At 40.1% G+C, this 19,388-nt stretch overlaps 2 protein-coding genes across 4 annotated transcripts in view; both read right to left on the reverse strand.

Annotated features, from left to right (window-relative positions):
- LOC134637474 (high affinity immunoglobulin epsilon receptor subunit beta-like) overlaps nt 1-795 on the reverse strand; it is a 28,589-nt gene extending 27,794 nt beyond the window's left edge. Inside the window, exon 1 of one of the 3 annotated variants that reach the window (XM_063487907.1) lies at nt 698-795. The gene's annotated coding sequence lies outside the window, so the exon portion shown is untranslated. The remainder of the gene's footprint in view (nt 1-697) is intronic. The other 2 variants (XM_063487906.1, XM_063487908.1) reach the window with 2 other exon arrangements.
- Nucleotides 796-6,488: 5,693 nt separating this feature from the next.
- On the reverse strand, nt 6,489-12,761 carry LOC134637538 (transmembrane protein 176B-like). The gene is made up of 6 exons (XM_063487990.1): nt 12,585-12,761; nt 12,357-12,470; nt 11,486-11,542; nt 7,571-7,804; nt 7,328-7,450; nt 6,489-6,586 (listed from the first exon to the last, which is right to left on the reverse strand). The coding sequence occupies exons 1-6, from the start codon at nt 12,759-12,761 to the stop codon at nt 6,512-6,514; spliced, it is 780 nt and encodes a 259-aa protein (XP_063344060.1). The 3' UTR covers nt 6,489-6,511.
- Nucleotides 12,762-19,388: the final 6,627 nt, after the last annotated feature.

The following is a 19,388-nucleotide window of genomic DNA, read 5'->3' on the forward strand; positions in this document are numbered from 1 at the left end:
CAAGGGTTTTGGTTTATTTCCCCAGCAATAAAGCTGCCGTCCTAAGTTACTTTTTTGTGTTTGACTACTGCGTTTGGGTCCACTTCCTGCTATGACAAAAAGTTGTCATTATTATTTATTTAATCTTTCATTTCTGATGAATTGTCTCCTGTTGCTCTTTCAGTTTTTACATGAAAAATCTCTCTTTCTCAATAATTTTCACCACATTTATATCAACAAAGGTAGATAATAGAAGCTTCTTTCTATTTAATGCAACACATTTCAAAAACTCCAGAAATGTAGTTAAATCCACAGTTTTAGCAGATAAATGTGCAGCACATAGTGATGTCAGCACCATGCCCCAGCTTCACTGCATGCTTTTGTTCAGGAACAAGGAAGTCATATTAAAATTGGCCAGTTGCCTCTTTTTGTGTTTTTTTTTTTCACCCATAACCTGAAAAATCTGAACCAATGGATAAATATATGTACTATATTTTATATATATGATTAGACTAATATTAACTTCTCACTTTATAAGTTGTATTTTTGTCTTCCAGAAATCATAAAATCACTTTCAACCTGATGTGTTTTCTGATGTTGTTTAAACTTACAACATGGAGATAAATGAACAACGATTAGATTAAACCACATTTTTTACATAAAGACATAACTCTTAATTAGTCTGAATTACAAGCTGAATCAAACATGAAAGACTTACCTGTTAGTGAAGAACAAAAACTTAAACAACTCCGTTTGAAAAACAAAGCAGTCTGATCAAGTAAGCGGTACACTGGAAAGAGGAAACCAGGAACTGGGCAAACTTGTTAACAATAGCACCTCCTCTTTATGCTCTCCATAGTAAGAAACATGAGCATAAAAAATATGATGTATAAGGTAACACCTGCAGAAAAGGTAGCGGTGACATGGGAGGAGCCACAAGCTTATGTCTAGTTCAGTTCATGTCAAGAGTCAAAGAAATATGTTCAACAAACATGCCAAATTTAAACTTCAAACATTCATCAAGTAAAAAATTTCATGGGCACTAACTAGTTTAAACTGTATCCCTATGATAAAGATTTTATAACAATTAATTAATTAGGGCAATCAGTCAAACATAACTAAAAGAATCACCTGTTAACAAACTTGGTGTGTTTGCTGCACAGTTTGGAAAAAGTAAACCAGGAAAGAAATACGACAGCGCTCTCTGGTGGTCACAGCGACACTGTTACTACACCTTTATTGTACAATTACAAGAACAAGGTTATGAACCATGTCCACTTCTCCACAGGCAACACAAACATATCTTTTGATCTCCATATGATCTCATTCATACACAAACACAATCTGACTCAAATAATGACACATTTGTATTTTTAATGCTTTCTTGAACACGCCACGTTGATTCACTTTGTTCAGCCCAGGCTGGTCAAAGTAAAGGAACTCTTTGACTCGGCACTTCCAGATATCAACTATTCATTACATACCCAGCAGATATCTTTTAAAGTTTCTTATAAAGTTCACTGGAAAAAAATTCAAGCATTAATGAGTTATGTAAGAGTTACAGATGACTTCAGTTGGAGGGCTGGAGGCTGTAGAGTCAGAATGTAGGAATGTAACTCGCTGATATTTCAGTACACAGAGTCAAGACATTTATGCCACAGGCTGTGCAGTGACTTCCTCCAGCAGTGGTTTGTAGAAAAGATGCTGAAAAACTTCCAAACAATAGCAAACATCCTTCATCTTCATTGATGTTTTAGTTATGAATGTCAGCTGATATTGAGCTCTATCGAGCTTGTTCTTCATCTTCAAGTCAAGTCAAGTGGCTTTATTGTCATTGCAGCCATGTAAAGTGATACAGTACGTTGTGAAACAAGACAATGTTCCTCCAAAACCATGGTGCTACAAATCACACATAACAGACAGTCAACACAGGACTACATGAAGTGTAATGTGCAAAAATTGCCAAAAATAAAACAAACAAAGTTCCTTTCCTGTGCTGGTCCACATGAGGGCAAGTCCCAGCAAGTTTTTCACTTCACCTAACTGAGTGCTACTCATGCTGTAATATGGATTACTTGATTGTTGAATAAGTGATGTGCTGGGCACCTGACCACAACTCAGCTTTCACGGCTGGGTAGCCAGTGTGTTGAAGTGTGGACCCTGAAGCAGACATACGCAGGACTGAACTTGACAAAAAGTGAGCCTTTATTGTGGTCAAAAAAAACCATAAAATAAACGATAACACAAACAGGACGAGAACTAAGAAAAACGTCAACTGGGAGAAAATAAATCCATGAAACCTGGAAATATCTGAATACATGAACCATGGAGACACAGGGGAGGTTAGCAGATGAACCAAAAAAAAAAAGAGGAAAACAAACTGGAGCACAAGAGTCCATTAAAAACAAAGTTCTGGACAGCACTGGGAGAGCAGTTCAGCCTCCAGACCTGCTCAGCCGCTGCTGCTGGGCCCCTGGTCGCCCCCCTTAACTCCCTCCCTGTGCCTTCAACCTCCAACCTCATTACAATTGTGACAAGAGAACAGCGCTCTCTGGTGGACAAATTGTGTCACAGCAACAGTGTTACAAAGGTTTGATCTCACATTCTCAGGCAAACATTGTTATGTGTTTTTATGTCTTTACTGAATGGGTCGAGTAATTGATTACAATGTTGAAAAGTAACTAAGTCTAAGATCGACAGTAACAGAGTAAATATACACAGTGCTAAAATTCATATATTCAACATCATGACACCTAAAAATTATACTACGGTCATCTTCAGACATGTTCCTATTTTCACACAAAAAGCTCCCTTCACTGACATCATTCCTGCTGAATGTGGCCTTAAAGCTATTTACATGACTGTTGTATGACTGTGTATATGAGGCTGCCAGAAAGCGGTTAGCACAAAGACTGGAAGCAGGAAGACTAAAGCCAGTATTTTAATCAAAATGAAAAGGCTTACTTTAACTTAAATACAATGAATTTTAGCTCATGTGATGCTTATGATGTGATGCTGCAGGTTTCACCCAAAATATGCAAACTTACAAATAGAAATAGTTTTATCTTTGCATATAACTTTCTGGGGAAATACAGGTTTAAAATACATTTAAAAATGATCTTTGTCCATATTCTACCATGTTTTGTCCCTGATGAAGAGGTTTGATCTCCAGAAAGGCAGAGGTCATGGTGACGCCGACCTCCACACCAGACAAGACGATCAGCAGCAGATTGATCACTAGAATCACCATCTGGACACAAACAAATATACTCTTTGTTGTTACTCTCAGAAAATTTTGACTGACTTTTGGTGAAATCTCATTCTTTACTTCGTTAATTAGAGATGGATGAGTGATAATGGAGGATGAGATTAGCTCTGCAGCTTCTTCTTCCCTACACTTACCATTGTCAGCTGATAGCCCCAGGGATTTGTTCCATATTTCCCCATGGTGCATAGATGTATAGATATTTATGGTGTAGACAACAAAAGCTGCCATGACGATACCAAATCCAGTGAGATACAAAATCATGTTGAGTATGACCTAAAATACAAGACTTGGGTCACTTTATGCACAACAAAATATGCATTCAACACTCAGACAACTTAAAAAGCCAACAAATGCTTCAAATTTAACAGTTTGTCTCCACAGTGAAGGTCACTGGGTGACTGCTGTTCACTGGAGGAAATTTCTTTAACGCCGTTCAATACAATGTTGGTTTATATATCTTTCAGGGATATGTACTTCTACATAGATGCTCGATTGGATTGAGATCTGGGAAATTTGGAGGCCAAGCCAACACCTCATACTAATTCTTGTGCTCCCCAAACCATTCCTGGACCATTTCTGCTTTGTGGCAGGGTGTTTTATTGTGCTGAAAGTGGCCACAGCCACCAGGGAGTACCATTTCTATGAAAGAGTGTACATGGTCTGAAACAATGCTTAGGTAAGTGGTCTGTGTCAAAGTATCATCCACATGGATGGCAAGACCCAAAGCAGAACATTAGCCAAAGCATCACACTGCATCCAAAGCATTGCTTTCTTCCCATAATGCATCCTGGTGCCAGGTGTTCCCCAGGTAAGCACACACACCCAACCATCCATGTGATGTAAAAGAAATTGTGAAGATTATCTGGTTCCACCTGATTAGTACTCTAAGCGACCGGCATGAGTAATGGGCAGAACAATTACATTCACAGGGCGTAATAGCAATAGATAGATATTTGAAAAGAAACAGTAGTCAACCTGACCTGGGTCCTGGAGAAAATTTAAACCCAGATGAAGGCCCAGCATGAGTACTGTTCAGAAGAAAGCAAAGAAAGGGACAAACTGAGCTGATGGTGCTATGCCTGTTGCTCAGAAAAAATTATCAATATTCTTATTGTGACATTTTTGTTTGGTGGTGTGTCCTGTGATTTTTCTAATGTGAAATATGTGCCGTAGATCCAAAAGTTTGGGAAACACTGCCACATGCAACAAACAGGGATGCACTGTGTATTCTAGCACCTCTCTATCAGAACCAGCATTAACCACCCAGTGTTTTTGGTGTTTGTACTTTCACGTTTGATTTTATTATGAATTATGACTGTTTGTGTTTTGGTTTCTGTCCTAGTATTTCTAGCTCCCTAGTTTTGTAGTACTTCCTAACTTCTAGTTTTTAGGTTTTGTTATTGGGTTTCCCAGTGTTTACTCTGTGCTCCCTCTGTTCTGTGTCTTCCCTACCTGTGTATCCCCTCTAGTGTAGTCAGGTCCTTCTGTTAAGCCCGCTTCTCTGAGTCTGTGTCTTCACGTGTGTTTTGAGTTTCCTGTTTTGTTGTGGAGATCTCTGTCTCATGTCAGTGTGTTTAGTTTGCATTTCCTCTGCCTCGTCGTGTCTGATCACTCACAGCTGTGTTCTCCTTCTGTGCCTCATTCCCTCGTTATCCCTCTGTGTATTTAAGCCTTGTGTCTGCCTCTGTTAGTTGCTGGTTCATCTGCATTTATCCCCGCCGTCGTCCAGAGTGGTTTTCCTGCATCTCCGTTTGTGTTTCTTGGTTTCAGGTTTGTTTGTTTTTTTACAGCATTTTTTTGTGTTTTAAACTGAGCAGACAGTGAGCAGGACAGAGTCACAGCTGATGCATAGAATCAGAGATCCACCTAATCATTACTGCTTTTTCCATTTCACAATTTCTGCTGTTAACTAATTAAATATTAAAATAATTATGTGAGTGAAATTTAAATGGTTTCTATTAACTGAATATGAACCTCTCACTCTCTCAGTTGACTGACATTGTATGTTTCCATGAATCTTCTAATGAGTTTAAACTTTAAACACAGCATGTAACTTATAATAAAAAGGTCCTAAACGAAACCTAAACTCAGACTGGCTGCTTGCTGTGCAGTTTGGAAACCAGGAACTAAATGCAGACCTGTTACAATTAGTTCTTCCTCGTATTTGGCAGAAGTGAGAATGTGGTTTGGTCTCCATCTGATTCATGATTACGAAATCTGAATAAACACATAACGCACAACAGCTGAACCTTTCATGTTTTATTGAACATGCCAAGAAATACAATACAACTTTATTTGTATAGCACATTTAAAACCAGAGATGCGCATTCAAAACCAGATATACACCAAAGTGCTTCACAAAATCCAATAAAACAGTAGCAAAATACAAAAGCAGATACGCTAGCAAGTGGGAGGCATTGATTACCCAAGCATACAAGTACGCAGATAAGCAAGTAAGACTTAAAAATAAAATTGATAAAACAATATAAGCAAAACAGAGGAAAAGGGGAGGGCAAGAAAGTACACTTAAAGGGCATGCTTTAGGAAGCTGGGAAGGCTAAACTAAAACGGTGGGATTTCAATCGAGCCTTGAAGGTCTGGATCGAGTCAGATGCGCGAACAGCATGAAGGAGGTTGTTCCAGAGGTTAGGTGCGACTGAAGCGAAAGCATTTACAGTCTGGGAAAGTAAATTCTTGAGTTTCGTAACATTTCAAACCTCATTTAAAAGTAAAAACCTCCACCTGACATTCCCTGTTTAAACACTAAAAAAGAAAGAAAAGAGTTGCCAGTTTGTATTTTGATTGAATAAACTTCAAGTTACTGCACAGCGTCTGAGCTCAGGACTTTGACTTATAACAATAATTTTGTTGTTTATCAATCACTTTTTACCAACCCGGTGCTGGGATCTAACTAAATATAAGATATGTCACTACATTAACACACAGTCATAATTTGTATATTATCAGTTAGCTGTTATTCAATTCAATTCAATGTTATTTATATAGCGCCAAATCACAACAAAAGTCGCCTCTAGGCGCTTCATAGGTACAGAGAAAAACCCAACAATTATATGACCCCCTATGAGCAAGCACTTTGGCGACAGTGGGAAGGAAAAACTCCCTTTTAACAGGAAGAAACCTCCAGAAGAACCAGGCTCAGGGAGGGGCGGGGCCATCTGCTGAGAACGGCTGGGGTGAGAGAAGGAAGACAGCATGAAAGATTAGTAAGAATGTGTGTAAATCGCTGACATTTTGTAAACAGAGTCAGGCTGTTAATGCCACAGGCTGTGCTTTGACTTCCTCCAGCATCGGTTTGTAGAGCTCTGGGTCGTCAGTGCTCTAAAAGAGAAAAATAATATTTGTAAAGTGTCGACTCCCTCCAGTCACAAACAACCACGACTGCGCACACTTTGATGACAATTTCATGCAGGAATACAAAAAAGAATCAATGTTTAATGAAATATTTAATGTAAGTCAGCATTAAAAATAACGTGCAATTACAATTTATTTTATTGTTATTAAAACAAACTGTGGTAAGCTGTTGTTGTTCACACTAATATAAAGTTGGGCACAGCTGTTCAAACTTCCTCTGGTCTATCTTTTTTGGAGGTGTAGGTTTTATTAGTCCCAACAGTTCTTCTTCCTCATGGCTCTCTCTCTCTCTGCAGCAGTTCCACCATGAAGCTCTGATTCACACAGTCTCTCCCTAAAATCTGCAGCCTGAACTCTGAACTTGCTGTCCTGGGCCGGTCCACGTGGGAGCCAGTTACTACAAAGTTCCACAAATATTCTGGACTGACTGACCTTCGTGCCTTAAAGTCATGATGGGCTGTTGTTTTGTTTTATGTTGTAATTCTGCTCTCTGTCTGTACATCAGATATAAACTTTAACTGACTCACTCAAACTGGTAGAGAGCATGAGAACACTGCACAGGCTCACTGTTTGTTACCTGCTTTCACTGATATTCAGACAAAACAAACAGAATTCCTGCAAGAACACTTCATGTGTTCAGCCAACATCTTCTACTATTTAACATGTTTATCAGAATGTGCTTGAACCTTTGTGTTGTCCATTATCTACCTTGTTTTGTCCTTTTTCTTTGCTCCTCAGAGCCTTGATTCCCAGGACAGCAGAGCTTATCACAACACAGAGCTCCAGAACAGACAAGGTGATCATCAGAGCACTGATGCTTCCCAGGAGCATCTGATGGGACACAAACAACAGTGTTTCATCTAAAGTCTCAAAATGATATATATTACAGTATATGAGATAGTATCATATAGTGTATATGTGCTATTTTTCTTTCTGCTTTCCCTAACTTACCTCCAGCACTGCTTGGCCCTCCAAGCATTTCTCCTGAAGGAGTTTTTCCTTTAAATATGGAGGACTTATTGTTTTCCTCCCATACCGGTAATCATTGTAGCCATAGTAGCCATTGTAGCCATAGCAATCATAGTTCCACCAATAATCAATGTGTCCTATATAAATGCCGTACAGTGCAATGCCTGTGATGGCAAAAGCAACTCCAGTCAGATTCAGAATCACAGTAAGGACGACCTGAAAAACAAAAATGATCAGTTAATGTACAAGAAAATATCCAAACAATAAATGACACTTCGTGCATTCTTAGACTAAAGTATCATAGCCTCTGTGAATACGCATGTTTACGTAGTCATGTCTGGATTCTTCATTAATCTAAATGTTGGTTTCTGTCTAGTTGCTGCTTTAGGATATGATGGTTGTGATTTTCATGTTAAGTTTGTGTTTCTGTTTTTGGTTTGTTAATCTTATTCTTCACTTCAGATTAATGAAGTATCTGATTCTGATGATTCTTCAGATTTTGAATCTCTGTCGTAGATGTCAATCTGACTCCATGTTTATGTTTTGTGTTTATCAGTTTTTAGAGTTTTCTGATTTTTTGTTATTTTTCTTCCAGTGTTTAGGTGTTCAATGTGCTCCCTTGTGTTCATGTCTTTTTACTTTGACGGTCCCTTGTCTCCAGTAGCGGTTTTAGATACGGGCGACACGGGCGGTTGCCCGGGGCGGCATCACGGGCATCGGCAAAAAAAAAAAATGCTCGTACTCATGCTTCCCCGACATCATGCCAGCGCATACTGGGGATGGCATAGGCACCGATCGGTTTTCTATCGCCCATTTGCTGCGAGTAAGGGCGCCCTCCGTTTGCGAGGTGTGCCTGCTGCTTGCAGCACAGGGAGCAGAGGGCGGGCCGGGAGCAGCATCTAATAACCAACTCGCAAAATAAAACAAAGTAAAAACAAACCAACAACATGAAAACAGCAGACATCATGATACAGACTTATAATTTGCACCGATGTTTTTTCAAAATTCTATACGCGAAAAGTGAGCGCGAGAGCCCTCGGTGCGCCTGCTCGCTGCTGAAGTCAAAGTAAACTTTGTCATCTCCACTACATACAGTCCAGTATATAGAGAGACGAGACGACGAGGCTCCAGTTACAGCAGTGCAAGTAAACAAACAATAAATAGAAGAGTAAGAAAATAAATATACACTTTAGGACCAGGGGTAAAGGGATCAATAACAATTTAAAATGTATATTTTATATTTTGTTGATTTAAAGTCTCACACACAACCCGTTTTTAAAGTTTAAAAAAAAGAGAAAAGAAGAGGAGGAGTGTAGCGACTTCCACAGTCGCTAGAGGCCGGGGATGGAGCCTGCCTATTTGCCTGACGCGCTGTCAACTGTACGCAATAATGCGAGAGGTGGAATTGTTTGCTTGTTTATTAAAGTGCTTGAAAAGTTTATAGAGCAATGTGATCGGCTCGCGATTCAAACTCTTAAAACATCACAGCTCTAATGCAACAAGGGGAAACTCGTTGTGCTGCGGTCAACAAAAACTACGGCTACCCAGCCCTCCTCTCTGTCAAAATCAAACCAGTGAAAGACAGACTGACAACGCCCTCTTAATGTCGCCGCTACCACCCACGTGACTCCCGTTACACATCACCATAGCAACCAAACAAATGAAAACCCAGTGATCATTAAAATTCAATACATTTAATTATGGCTCCTACAAGGAGAAACGAGCAAAAGATACAGGTAAGCAGATGTGTCATTGGATAATGGCAGGTCATGTATCCTAAATCATTAAGAATCACAATACTTTATTAATCCCTAAGGAAATTATGTGGGTTATGTGGGTTAGAGGGAGTGTTCGCCTCTTGTCTCATATTTGTGTCTCTAGCCTTGTCTCCCCTTAGGCTACGTCCACACTAGCCCGGATAGATTTGAAAATACCGTTTTCATCTGAAAACTCTCTGCGTCCACACTAGCGTTTTCAGTCATTTTCACAGAGTTGTGCGTCTACATTGAAACGGCCCAAAACGCTTACGTTACAGTCCTGCGCATGCGCAAAAGCGAGTGAATTTGCGCAAATTAAAGAATTTGAATAAAAGCTATCTGGAGCATGTGCAAACTGATGTTAATCTTTTTTTAGGGCTGTCAAAATTGAGAGCAATAAAAAAAAACTGCTGATGCCCTCCGCTAGCTTGGATTAATTGGTCACATGACTGCATCACATGACTAAAATGCGTCATCGTTTTAGAAAGTCTGCGTTTTCAAGCATCCACACTGCGACGGGACAGCTCCGTTTTGAAATATATGCGTTTTTGAGAGCACTTTCAAAACGCTTTGGTGCAGTTGTGGATAGTTGTGGACTTTATTGTTATTCTTTGTTTTTTTTTTTAGGGTTTTTTGCTGGTTTATTTTTTGTTTTTTGTCTGGCAGCTGACACAGTCTCTCAGAGGATGGGATTTTTCTTTTTAATGGGGGTGACAGGAGGAGAGAAGCTGCAGAGACACATAATAACACTGCAACTCTGCTTCCTGGTCCCAAGTCTAGATAATCACATTTGTGGAGGGGGTTCATTAATTTGGCCAGATTTCTAAAAAATGAGAGCTCCTTCGACGTGAATTATAATTTTACAGAAGTTACGTTTAAACTTAGGCAGCAGTTTTTTAACCTTAGCCAGCTAATCTGAGTCTTTTTCATTTTCCTCTTCCTTTATTCTTCTTGACATAATGAAATATAGAAACAGAACGAGTTCTGGATCACATCCCCTATTCAGTGTAATCTCTCAGGAAATCTAATGTGACGTCTCCATGCATGCTCAATCATCCAGGTACGGAAATCCCAGAAAGCTGGTTCAGTGGGAGAAATGTTTGGTCACTCATCCATCCTCTTCAGTCTCATTTGCATAATGACTGAAACTGGCACCACTGATGAACAATGGGCTGTGAGGTCAGTTTCTTGACCATTAGTATGCAAATTGTCATGACCATTGATCTACAACCACCGATCAAAGACCATGAGTACCATTGGATATGAAAAGTTGCAGGTTAGCCTTCTTAGACTGTGAGATTTCCATCAGTAATGGGAGACATTTAAATGTTGATGTGTACCGTAAACCTACACATACGGATCAGTATTTAAGGTTTGACTCTCACCATCCAGTGGAGCACAATCTGGGTGTCAGTAGCGCGCTGCAATGCAGAATGAACACCATCCCCACCGACAAAGCGGTCAGGGAAGCAGAAGAACATCACATCAAGAAGGCCCTGAGTAAATGTGGTTATCCCAGCTGGACTTTTGTCAAAGCTGGGAAGGCTCCTAAAGAAAGCTCCAGCTGATCCAGGAGAGAAGGACAAGTGCTGCCTAAGTGAAAACCCTTAGTGATCCTGTATATGTCAGGAGTATCCGAACAGTTGAGACTCATATTTTCTCAACACCGCGTCTCTGTGGCTTTTAAAACCCTGAACATGCGCCGCTCTTCTGTGTTGCGCAGGATGGCACAACACAGAAGAGCTACCTCGTCAAGTCAGGACTCTGCAGTCTATTTACACCTACAGGCCAGTGGACACTCTTTCAATGAGGAGGATGTACACATCCTTGTTGTTTGTAATATAAACTGTTTCAAGATGCAGTGCAAAAAGTTGGAGGTGGGGTCAGGAGTGGGAAATAAATGTGATCAAAGTATTTTATTTGATAAAAATAATTTAGCAGCAGCAGTTATATGTAGACTAGAGGGGTGTTAAGTCTTCCCTCAACAAACTTCCCTCCAGTATTTATGTAAGTGTGTGTATGCTGTAGGACATACTGTACATGTTTAATATATTTATCTTGAATGCAAATAAGAATAAGACATGACATCAAAAAGTCCTTTAGAGATCATATGAAAATGTTTTACAGCTGAAATACTCACCAAACATGGACTTGGATACTTCTCAGACAAAATGCACACAATGCCGAACATGATGAACTAGACAAAAGACAAAATAAATAAATACATAAATAAAGTTCATGTCCATCTTTTTACTGAGAGGAACAGAGAAAAACGTCCATTTTAAGAACAGGAGGGGTCTTTATGGACATTTTATCCCTTCTTCTTGCAGGATATGTTGTAAATAAACTTTTCACCATGAGAAAACAATTGTATAGTTTGTTTGTGTAAACTGCTATTTTGAACTATAGCCAATTTTTTATGTAACCTAGCAAAACTATGAATTGGTGTTTGTAAATGTGCACTGGTGTCATCACATTTAGATAGATCTTGGACAAAACTTGGCAATTAAGCTTTCTGTCACGTATTTAACCCTGTGGAAAGATATGTTTAACCCCCAAAATGATCTTCTCTTAAAGATTACTCAGTTGCTTCCCATTCCATTACTGTAACGGGTTTGGTTTACATGGCTCTTTTTGGCATTTCATTTCTCATCTTGTGTATCCAGCATGACCTGATGTGAAATGGAAAAACAAATCTGGTCATCTTTTTTTCTTAACCAAATCTCACTAACAAGGGAGCGACACAGGTCACCAATTTATGACAAACAGGCAACCAAACACTCTCATTTCCACTCCTAAGGCCAATTTAGAATTACCAGTTAACATGAAACACATCTTTGGGCTGTGGGAGGAAACCGGATCACCCAGAAATAACTCACACACAACTCACACCCAATCCAGAACCTTGTTGCTATTAGGCAACAATAACAACCACTGTGCTGCTTATTAGACAATATATATATATATGTATGTATATATATATATATACATATCCATCATTATTTCCTTACCAATGCACCCAACCAAAATGGAAAGCCTAAGTAGTTTAAGTAAAAGGAGGTCCGAGTGTAATAGAGTATAAGTCCAAGTCCAATGTTGAGAAGCCCGATCATTATCTGCAGAGTCTGTGAAAAATGAAGTACAGTATGAACAGTGAACATTGTGCAGTTTAAGAAAAAACTACAAATTAAAAAAATAGACATAATATAAAATGTGATGTATAGATGGTTGTAGCTCACCCCCAGCACTGTCTGAGAAGCTCTGTTGAGGCTTCTCAGGTGCTGAGAAACACTGCAGCACACTGGACTGTAGCAAAGGTTCTTGAAGATCTGGCACAGAGGAGGCCAAGGACTTTGGGGGTCAGAGGTCAGAGTAAGTACAGTGACCCCATCAGCCTTGGACATAGTCACTGACATCCTGTCTTGAGATCCTGGAGACTGAGAGACAGGATACAACTGAAATGAGCTGAATCAGATTAAAGTCTTAGCGGAAAAACAATCTGACCCAAACACTTCCCTTCACTTAACTTCACTTTCCACCAAAGGAGCTTTAAACAGAATTTTAAAAGTAATCTGTTAATTAATTAAACCGACTTGATGCCGGGAGGCTATCACATCACTGGATGCTCTCAAGTTGACTTTAATGGGTGACACTGGTTCTTCACTGTGCTAATACTAGTTTACAAGAATGTTTTACATGGAAAGGCAACTTCCAGGTGCTGAAAATGGAATCCAGCAATGATGTGCCCAGTCACTTTACTGTGTCGGCTACAACAGCAGGTCACTTGCCATAAACTTCTATGTTTAAAATTTTCACTTCACAGCAGAAATATGTTTGTCGTCTGCTCCAAAAAATGGGTTTGATCTCTATAGATAATTCCTGGCATAATAATAACAACCAACATCATCATAATAACAATCATATTCATAATAAAAGTGTGATGGTCCGTAGTCGGGTTTTTTCCCGTGTATATTTAAGCCCTGTGTTTTCCTTTGCCTCTTGTCCTGTTGTACCTCCTTATGTGTGTAAGTCTCCCTGTGTTTCTGGTTTCAGTCCTACGTTTCTAGTTTCCTGGAGTTTTAGTTTTAGTTCTAGTTTTCTAGAACTAAAACTTTTCTAGTTTTAGCTGTACAGTCCTGTGTTCGCGCCCACTTCCTGCCTGCCTCTGCTTCACATGACAAAAAGTTGTCATTATTAATTTTTTAATCTTTCATTTCTGCTGAAATGTTTCCCTCCCTCAAATCTCTTTCTCAATAATCTTTATTTCCACTTTGTTTTATTGATTTCAATGATGACATACAAAGTTAGCAACTGCAAGGTCAATCTTGATTTCAGAACAATTGTATGACCATTATACCCTCCAACCCCCCCAACCCGAATTCTCCCCCTATCAGGTCCACACTAGACAAGACACAGCAGAGAGCCAGTCTCTGCCCTCACACACACACACACAAAAAACCCATCTCAAAACCCATATACATAGCAAGCATAACCCCTAGATAACAACACCCCCCCCCCCACACACACACACACACACACAAAAAAACAAATACAAAAAAAAACAAAAAAAAGAAAAAAACAAACAACAACAAAAAAAACAAAACAAAACACTTTATAATGTAGCTTCGCTCAGTTCAGTTCGAATTCAGGAAGTAAAATGATGGTATCCACCAGGAGGAGAAATGATTTCCAGATTTTGTTGAATTCCCTAATAGAACCTTATAGAGAGAATTTAAGTTTTTCCAACTTTAAGTTAAAGAGTACATCCCTCACCCATTGGTCATGAGTTGGGGGTTGGGGGAGCTTCCACTTCAGCAGAATAAGCCTCCGAGCTAGTAAAGTGGTAAAAGCTAGGGCCTGTTTGAGGGGGCCAGATAAGTTCGAGTCGGGAGGAATACCAAAAATTGTGGAGAGTGGGTTAGGAGGGACAGTCTGGCCATATGCTTGGCTAAGTGTGTCAAATATATTCCTCCAAAATGCACTCAGTTTCGAACAAGACCAAAACATGTGGACATGGTTGGCAGGCGATAGTCCGCATCTGCTACAGGCATCACTAACGGTTGGATAGATTTTAGATAATTTATCATTTGTATAATGTACTTTATAGACCACCTTGCACTGAATCAAAGCATGACGGGCACAAATTGAGGACGAGTGAATCAATTTCAAGGCAGAATCCCACTGCTGTTCTGGTAGGGTTGTCTGTAGCTCTTCCTCCCATCTCAGCTTAGTATGAGAAATGGATTTGGGGACCAAAGCATCTAGCATTTTATACAAGGCTGATATCAGTCTATTTTGATGAGGGTTCGTCTGCAGGATGATATCCAGACTTGTTTCTGGAGGCCAATTGGGAAAGTGAGGAAACTGCGTTTTTACAAAATCTCTAGCCTGAAGATAACGGAAAAAGTTAGAGTTAGGCAGGTCGTATTTAAATGATAGGTCAGCAAAAGATAGAAAGGTGCCCTGACTGTATAAGTCCTTAACAGTCCTAAGTCCTTTATCTCTCCAACTTCTAAAGACCGCATCAGTGTTTGAAGGTGGAAAATTACAATTTTTTGATAAAGGTGTTAGCAAAGATGGTCCAAGTAGCCCGAAATATTTTCTGAACTGTCGCCAAATAGTTTCTCAATAATCTTTGCCACATTTAAATCAACAAAGCTAGATAAAAGAAACTTTTTCTGTTTAATGCAACACATTTCAAAAACTCCAGAAATGTAGTTAAATTCAGTTTTAGCAGATAAATGTGCAGCACATAGTGATGTCAGCACCAGCCCCAGCTTTATTTACTGCACGCTGTTGTTCAAAGAACAAGGAAGTCATATTAAAATTGGCCAGTTGCCTCTTTTTGTGTTGTTTTCCACCCATAACCTGAAACACCTGTACCAATGGATAAATATATGTACTATATTTTATATTTATTATTAGACTTCTTACTTTATAAGTTGTATTTTTGTCTCCCAGAAATCCTAAAATCAGTTTCAACTTGATGTCTTTTCTGATGTTGTTAAAACTTGCAATATGGAGATCGATGAACAACGATTAGCTTCAACCACAATTTTTACATAAATACATAACTGTTAATTAGTCTGAATTACAAGCTGAATCCAACATGAAAGACTTACCTGTTAGTGAAGAACAAAAACTTAACAACTCAGTTTGAAAAGCAAACAAGTCTGATCAAGTAAGCGGTACACTGGAAAGAGGAAACCAAGAGCTGGCCAAACCTGTTACCAATAGCACCTCCTCTTTATGCTCTCCATTGTGAGAAAGGCGAGCATAAAAAATATGATGTATAAGGTAACACGTGCAGAAAAGGTAGCAGTGACATGGGAGGAGCCACAAATTTATGTTCAGCTCATGTCAAGAGTCAAAGAAATATGTTCAACAAACATGCCAAACTTGAACTTCAAACATTCATCAAATAAACTTGATCAGCAACTTTATAATAAAGATTTTATTACAATTAATGAATTGGGACAATCAGTCAAACATAACTAAAAGAATCACCTGTTAACAAACTTGGTGTGTTTGCTGCACAGTTTGGAAAAAGTAAACCAGGAAAGAAATACGACAGCGCTCTCTGGTGGTCACAGCGACACTGTTGCTACACCTTTATTGTACAATTACAATAAAAAGGTTATGAGCCATGTCCACTTCTCCACAGACAACCAGTGATGGGAATAGCAGCGTTAGAAGTAACGGTGTTACTAACGGCGTTACTTTTTTCAGTAACGAGAATGCTGTAGACTCTCGCTCACGCTTGCCTAGAAAAAAGTAGATAAGAGGGGACCATCTCTAGTGGAAAGTTACTGAGACACTGTTGTTTAGAGTAGAATGGGAGAGCTTCTGTAATAAAACTGTTAGGGGCACACCACCATTTTGAGATCCGCGGCACCGTGTCATGCAGGACGCATCTCCCTTCTAGTAATTGTGTAAGAGAATAAAGTGTGAAATGGTCTACTGAGCAGTGTGTTGTCTTCCATCGGATGCCTATGAGAAATCAAAAGAACTCGGTGAAGTGTTGATATTCAACACTAATTACTATTTCTATCGTTACATTGTCGTTACCGTTACCAACAAGAAAATGCGGGGCGGTCCCGTTCCTATATTTCAACATACGGTTGAAGCTGTCTTCAGCTTACTGCACCTTATATCAGTTGCACAGAAGTAGCTGTCTATGTAAGTAATCTGGGCGCTACAGCTTTAAGCAGCTGCTCGCGCTCCCGCGTGGTAAGTCGTGGTAGTCGTGGTAAGCCAATCACATGACCACTTCAAGATGACAAAGCAACAAGGTGATATATACCAGTTTTTAAATGGTGTTGATAGGCCACGTAAAACCAGAGTCATGATAAACAATATATACGTGGTGTTTTTTCCTGAATAGTTTCGTCACGTTTACTGTCTAAAGACAGGGCTAGCAAGCACTCTCTGCTTATGAGCAGAAAATAAAAACAAAACAAAAAACAGCCCTTTTGTGTTGGTGGAAAAATAATAATAATACATTTTATTTGAAAGCACCTTTCAGAACACTCAAGGACACTGTACACGGTAGAATAATAAAAGCAACATAAAAGCAAGCAGTTTACACAATCATTTGAGTTTTGAGTTATGACTTAAAGAGAGAGAAGGAAGAGATATTTCTTAAATCAGGAGGTTGGGAATTCCAGAGTCGAGGAGCAGAGCAGCTGAAAGCCCTGCTACCCACGGTGGCAAGACGGTGGGAGGGGACAGAGAGAGAAAGGGAAGAAGAAGATCTAAGACACCGAGATGGGGCAGTGATCTGAACCAGATCAGAGAGATATGGAGGAGAGAGATGATGAATAGCTTTAAATTTGTACAAGAGTATTTTGAAATTGATACGATATTTGACTGGGAGCCAATGAAGCTGCTGCAGGACAGGAGTGATGTGGTGGACAGAAGGGGTCCTGGTGATAATACGGACAGCAGAGTTTTGGACACGTTGGAGCTTGTGGGTGGATTTTTGAGTAAGACCAAAAAGAAGTGAATTACAATAATCAATCCGGGAAGTAACAAGGCTATGGACAAGAATGGCAGCGGCATGTGGGGTGAGAAAAGGACGGAGATGATTAATGTTGCGCAACTGAAAATATGCAGACCGAGTGACATTATTAATGTGTGAATTGAAAGATAGAGTACTGTCGAGGATGACACCCAAGCCTTTCACAGGAAGAAACGGAGACCGGCGAGTTATTAAGCAGCAAGTGAGGCTGGGGGAGATCACCTCTGAAACTCGGTCCCTCAGTATTGGTGCCCCTCAAGGATGTGTCCTCTCACCACTATTGTTCTCCCTCTTCACCAATGACTGCATCTCCAAGACCTCGGCTGTTAAACTCCTGAAGTTTGCAGATGACACCACCATCATTGGCCTCATTCAGGATGGTGATGAATTTCCGGCAGGAAGTTGAGTGGCTGGTACTCTGGTGCAGTCAGCACAATCTGGAGCTGAACACGCTTAAGAGCGTAGAGATGACAGTGGACTTCAGGAGACATCCCTCAACTCTGCTCCCCCTCACCATATTAGACAGCCTGGCATGGACTGTGGAGATCTTCAAGTTCCTGGGTACCACCCTCTCCCAGGACCTGAAGTGGGAGACCAACATCTCCTCCATCCTCAAAAAGACCCAGCAGAGGATGTGCTTCCTGAGACAACTGGGAAAGTACAGTATTGCACAGGAGCTGCTGATCCAGTTCTACACAGCAGTCATTGTGTCATGATAGGCTGTGTGGCAGGCAAGGTAGTGACAGAGAAACTGTCGGTTCTAGATAATGTTGATTTAGTGCCGACCAAGAGGAGCTCGGATTTATAACTATTGAGTTTGAGAACCATGAATTTAGTTCGGCTAAGCAGAGGGTGAGGGAGGAGGGGGGAAGAGCAGAATCAGGTTTAAAATGCATCATGTCAACCAATCAAAATATGATATGGCAACATGACGTTTGCTTGTTTAGGAAGAGGGGGAAGTTTTAGGAGTGAGGGCAAGAGAGAGAGAGTGAAAGAAAGACAGCAGAAAAAGAGAGAGAGCGAGTTTTGAGATGTGAGAGATTTCAATTCAATTCAATTCAATTTTATTTATACAGCGCCAAATCACAACAAAAGTCGCCTCAAGGCGCTTTATATTGTACAGTAGATAGCACAATATTAAATACAGAGAAAAACCCAACAATCATATCATATGACCCCCTATGAGCAGCACTTTGGCGACAGTGGGAAGGAAAAACTCCCTTTTAACAGGAAGAAACCTCCGGCAGAACCAGGCTCAGGGAGGGGCGGCCATCTGCTGCGACCGGTTGGGGTGAAAGAAGGAAAACAGGATAAAGACATGCTGTGGAAGAGAGACAGAGATTAATAACAGATATGATTCGATGCAGAGAGGTCTATTAACACATAGTGAGTGAGAAGGTGACTGGAAAGGAAAAACTCGATGCATCATGGGAATCCCCGGCAGCCTACATCTATTGCAGCATAACTAAGGGAGGATTCAGGGTCACCTGGTCCAGCCCTAACTATATGCTTTAGCAAAAAGGAAAGTTTTAAGCCTAATCTTGAAAGTAGAGATAGTGTCTGTCTCCCGAATCCAAACTGGAAGCTGGTTCCACAGAAGAGGGGCCTGAAAACTGAAGGCTCTCCCTCCCATTCTACTTTTAAATACCCTAGGGACAACAAGTAGGCCTGCAGAGCGAGAGCGAAGTGCTCTAATAGGGTGATATGGTACTACAAGGTCATTAAGATAAGATGGGGCCTGATTATTTAAGACCTTGTAAGTGAGGAGCAGGATTTTGAATTCAATTCTGGATTTAACAGGAAGCCAATGAAGGGAAGCCAAAACAGGAGAACCTGAGATTTGTGACGTTTAGCGTGTTTGGAGTGTGTAATGTGTTGTCTTGTGTAGTTAGTGTGTAGTGTTGTGGATAGTTTTATGTTGTGTGTCAGAACAATGAGGCGACTGCTGTCTCCAGGTAGAAACAGGAGTGATACACCTGCTGCTGTCAGACCTGCAGGTATCAGGCTGTGATGTTCTCCTTTA

The sequence above is a fragment of the Pelmatolapia mariae genome, linkage group LG10_11, assembly GCF_036321145.2.
Source record: "Pelmatolapia mariae isolate MD_Pm_ZW linkage group LG10_11, Pm_UMD_F_2, whole genome shotgun sequence".
NCBI lineage: Eukaryota > Metazoa > Chordata > Actinopteri > Cichliformes > Cichlidae > Pelmatolapia > Pelmatolapia mariae.

What these genes read in the sequence shown, in the direction of transcription:
- LOC134637538 (XM_063487990.1), bottom strand. Translation starts at nt 12,761, where the DNA reads ATGTCAGTGACTATGTCCAAGGCTGATGGGGTCACTGTACTTACTCTG. An exon ending in AGGGCCAAGCAGTGCTGGAG is followed by an intron (nt 7,451 to 7,570) that starts GTAAGTTAGGGA and finishes GTGTCCCATCAG; the next exon opens with ATGCTCCTGGGAAGCATCAG. An exon ending in AAGAAAAAGGACAAAACAAG is followed by an intron (nt 6,587 to 7,327) that starts GTAGATAATGGA and finishes TTTCTCTTTTAG; the next exon opens with AGCACTGACGACCCAGAGCT.